Genomic DNA, 4,176 nt, shown 5'->3' with positions numbered 1-4,176 from the left:
TTGGACACTTTGTTAAAGAGCAAATTGCCTTTGTTTTCTTCTAGGCGTTTTACTGTTTCAGGTTTTATGCAAATCTTTAACTCCTTTTAAGTTGAGTTTCAGGTGTTGTGTCAGAGAATGATCTAGATAATTTAATTTCAGTAGGAATTCTGAGAACAGAGGCTGACAAATACATCTTTCTGAATGCTGTTATTACGTGAGGATTCAAACGCTAAGGAGTTTAGCATCCTGGCACACTGAAGTTGGCACTGGAGGAGCAGTTATGAAAACTTGTTGGGACCGTCTTTGGGCATTGAATGCCTAGGAAATTACTTGCTCATCCTTGGTTCAAAGGTGGCTTTCACATTATTAGTAACTAGGCAAAAACACAATACTTTTCAGAAAACAGTCCAGATCCTCAGCAGTGAATCTTCTAATCGCATAGAGAATAAAATAATTATTTTCAGTGAATTTTTATTTGAAAATTTCATTCTCTGATATTGAATACGAGAGTCAGAACTTTAAGAGGTTATGATACTTGGTTTTGATTTTCAAGCGTCTGTGCCATGATAGTACAGGTAGCCTTCCCATAGCATAATTATTTGTGTCCACGTGGGGAAATCTTGTCTTCTTTTATCTCTTAGATTGCATTGTGGGACACATAAACATAGTCTCTCAAATTAGTCTTCCAAGGATGCAAATCTAAATTCAGAGTTCTGCCTGGAACTTCTAACAAAGCCAGGGTCCTAACCTGTGGGCGGGTAATCAGGAGACAACGGGGAACTGTCTGGGCAGGAGGAGTCAAAGTGTCAGAAACCTGGATGTGTTTATTGGCCGTGAGGTCCCCCGGACCATTATTTGGGACAGGGCGGACCTGGGTGACTTGTGTCTCTGCCTGAATTTCAAAGTTTTCTCTCTTTATACAGAGACAATCCACAAATTAAGATTGACTCTCCAAGGAGCTGTGGACGATGGCCAGTCGTTGCACACAGTCTAGGACCTGGAGATCCTGTCAAGCCCAGAAAGCAACGAAGCGACCCCCAGGACCAGGGGGTCAGAGGGCTCCTGCACCACAGGATGAAGACCCTAGGGTACGTGCGGGTCGAGACCATGGGGAATCAGGGGTGGCTTGGGCTCCAGAGTCAGGGTTTGGACCTGGAATGTCCCGGCGGCTCCATCACTCACTTGTCCATTCCCACCCAAAGGCAGTTGCCTTGGGATCTGCTCCTCAGGCAACCTGGGCCAGAACCAGCTGACCCTTCCTTAGTGTTATGTCCTGCCTGGTCTTATCCAAACCTTCCCATCTGGGTCTTTCTGTTCCCGCTGAGACCTCCAGCCCTTCCTCTTGAGATGCTCCCTAACAAAGGCAGTGGGAAGCCCCAGAGTATCAGGAAGATCCTGGCACCTAATGAACCATGTGCTTCTGTCCTTTCTCCAGAATCCATATTCGCCTCTCTCCGTCTGTCCTTGCACTGTCTCTGGACACGTGCCCATGATTTCTGCTGACTCCCTGACCTTTTTCTCCTCCACCCACAGGTGAAGTGCAGGGACTGCGGAGCCTTTGGACACAAAGCAAGTAGTGTCCGGTGCCCCATGAAGCGCTGGCAAGGGGCCCTGGCCCCCCAACCCTTGGGTTGCAGACTCGGGAAGGAGAATCTGGAACCACGGAAGCTTCAAGTCCTGCAGACCCTGAGGACCTGTAACCTGGCTGAGAGAGACAAGGAGCAGAGGCCACGGTGAGCCATGGGGGAGGTGGCACCAGGCTTTGGGATGAACGCGCTGCAGACTCTTCCCTCCTTTTCTACACCGTGAGTTCAGCCAGGTCTAGGAAGGGTGGGAACACTGAGGAGACAGGCAGGGGCTACATCCTCAGGGGGCCACACTCAGGAGTTCCTAATACGCCTCGAGGTCACTCCAGGGAGGTGGAGAACATACATATGCAGCTTTGTACATGAGAGGCACCCGAGCCAGAGAGACAAAGAGGAGGAGTGTCCTGGGAAAACCTGGAGGTGTCCCTGGAGGTGGGGGAAGGATGTGAGATGAGGGAAGAGGGGTTGGTACAACAGCTCCAAACTAGGAGAGGCCACGGGGTTGTCTGTCCCAAATGTGACAAGGAGATCTTGGGATCCTGCCGCTTAACGTGCTTTGTTCTGCAGGCAAGCGGGGCATCAGCTGAAGTTACTCCAGAGACTTCCTGGGAGACCACAGGAGCAGCAGTGGTGCTGGAAGGAAGTGACGGAATCCTGCGACTATGTGAGGGTGAGTCCCCGGGTCCCGCTCTCTCCCCTGGGCAACCCTGGTTGGCCTCCCTCTCCTCCTGTGGGAGGGAAGTTGTACCAGTCTTTCCCCACCAATGTGATCCCTCAGAGTAGTTTTCAGATGGCATTTTCCTGGGTTTCTTTGATTTGCATTCTGACTTGCAGGTCTGGCAGTGTGTGCTGTGGGGAAGTGGAGGTGATGATGCCAGTAGCGTCCTGTAAGTAGCCTCCCTCACGTTAGACCACATGGCTATAACTGTGACACATCCTGCAAAACTGTCCCTCAAAACTCTATTTGCCATCAGTGCCTGCAAAACACCAAGCTGTGTACAGTCCCTCGAAGAGGGGACAAAAAGCCTTGGTTCCTCTTTTTTTTAAACAAGAGGCACTGTTGGAATCTTTCTGTTTTCCTAGTTGATGTGTAAATGTATCCAGGTGATGCTGTCATGCTCTTTTTCATGCTCACCCCTGAGGTTGCATACCTCACCATGTAGAAATTGAATCCTGTGACTTGTGTGTCAGGTACTTTGCGTTTTTATTGGACGGTGAGGCAATTCTAATTTCAGTTGTTCTGTTTTGTCTTCTGCTACAGCATCCTCACAGGCCAATGCTCATCCAGCCACCCAAGAGGAAATCCCTCCTGGAACTGGAGCAGCCAAGTAGGCCACCTGTCAGGAAAGATGACCCGAACTCCACCCAGCCTTTGGTGGCTCTCGGCAGGAAAAGTCTGCTGCAGCACCCCCGCAGCAGCATCCAGGCTCCAGGCAAGAGATCTGCCCAGAGCTCCATCCAGCCTTGTCTGCACCCCCAAAAGAAACCTAGACTCAGCCCTGCAAGAACCCCCTGGAAGAACTTGCTGACATCAAACCTGGGGGCCTTCCAGCATCTCCAGCTTAATCGCACTACCACTGGATGTGGAACCACAGTGAAGCCCCACGTGACCAGGAAGACACCTGCCCAGCTGCCAAGCCCTGCCCCACAGCCTCCACTAGGCAGATCTGTCTCCAACACCATCCAAGCCTGCACCCCAGCCCAACCTCAGCCCACTAGCCTTGTTCCAGGCCAGCCTCTCAGGATGCTCTTCAGGAGAGTAGGCAAAGGCTGGTGGAACTGCAGGTACATGGGGCCTCCCCTGCGCCCGCCTGCTGAGAAGCCAGCCCCTCTGGCTCTGAGCCCCCCTGACTGCAGCGAGCCTGAGTGTCCCCACACCCCAGGCTCCTGGAGTGTTCTCCACGAGGACCTTCAGGTGTCCTCTTCCTCCGAAGAGAGTGACTCGGAGGAAGACACCCATGGCCAGATGCCTCCCCCCTGCTGAGAAGCCAGCCCCTCTGGCTCTGAGCCCCCCTGACTGCAGCGAGCCTGAGTGTCCCCACACCCCAGGCTCCTGGAGTGTTCTCCACGAGGACCTTCAGGTGTCCTCTTCCTCTGAAGAGAGTGACTGGGAGGGACATACCCATGGCCACTAAGACTGTCCTCCAGCCCCAGGTGCCCTGGAGGTGATGATTCCCTGAGGAGAGGAAGTCACAGGGAGCGGCCTGTCCCTATAAGTCAGTGGTTCTTCACTTCTGGTGGGTGCAAACCCAGACCAGACCCGGGGACATGCACCTGCAAACGCTGTGCTTTCTCAGGATGGAATTATGGGCATATTCCAATTGGTGCTTCCCAAACTGGAATGCCAAGTTTTTTTGTGAATCTAACCCCCTTTCAAGTCATTGCGATAAATATAGGAGTCAGTTGTCACTGTTGTGTTAGTAGGAAGCTATAGTGTTCTGTATTTGGTGGCAAATGTCTGAACTTTTGGAACCAGGCTACAGGACACAACTGTGTGCTTTGCAGAATGTGAGCGGTACCCTGTCCTGAGCTGAGACCTGTGGGCTCTGGGAGTTCACTCCTTGTAAATCCGGGTGGGGGGGAATTCCCAAGGTGCTTGGGTTATTAT

General features: G+C 51.9%; 1 protein-coding gene across 1 annotated transcript; it reads left to right on the top strand.

Moving 5' to 3' along the window:
- The first annotated feature begins 1,387 nt into the window (after positions 1-1,387).
- On the top strand, positions 1,388-3,552 carry LOC102162366 (protein FAM90A27P-like). Its single transcript, XM_021081020.1, has 4 exons — positions 1,388-1,396; positions 1,516-1,715; positions 2,136-2,238; positions 2,830-3,552. Exons 1-4 carry the CDS (start codon positions 1,388-1,390, stop codon positions 3,550-3,552), a joined length of 1,035 nt encoding a protein of 344 aa, XP_020936679.1.
- The last annotated feature ends 624 nt before the right edge of the window (positions 3,553-4,176 follow it).

The sequence above is a fragment of the Sus scrofa genome, unplaced genomic scaffold (assembly GCF_000003025.6).
Source record: "Sus scrofa isolate TJ Tabasco breed Duroc unplaced genomic scaffold, Sscrofa11.1 Contig1134, whole genome shotgun sequence".
NCBI classification, from domain to species: domain Eukaryota; kingdom Metazoa; phylum Chordata; class Mammalia; order Artiodactyla; family Suidae; genus Sus; species Sus scrofa.
This window is presented reverse-complemented; position numbering and strand designations above follow the sequence as displayed.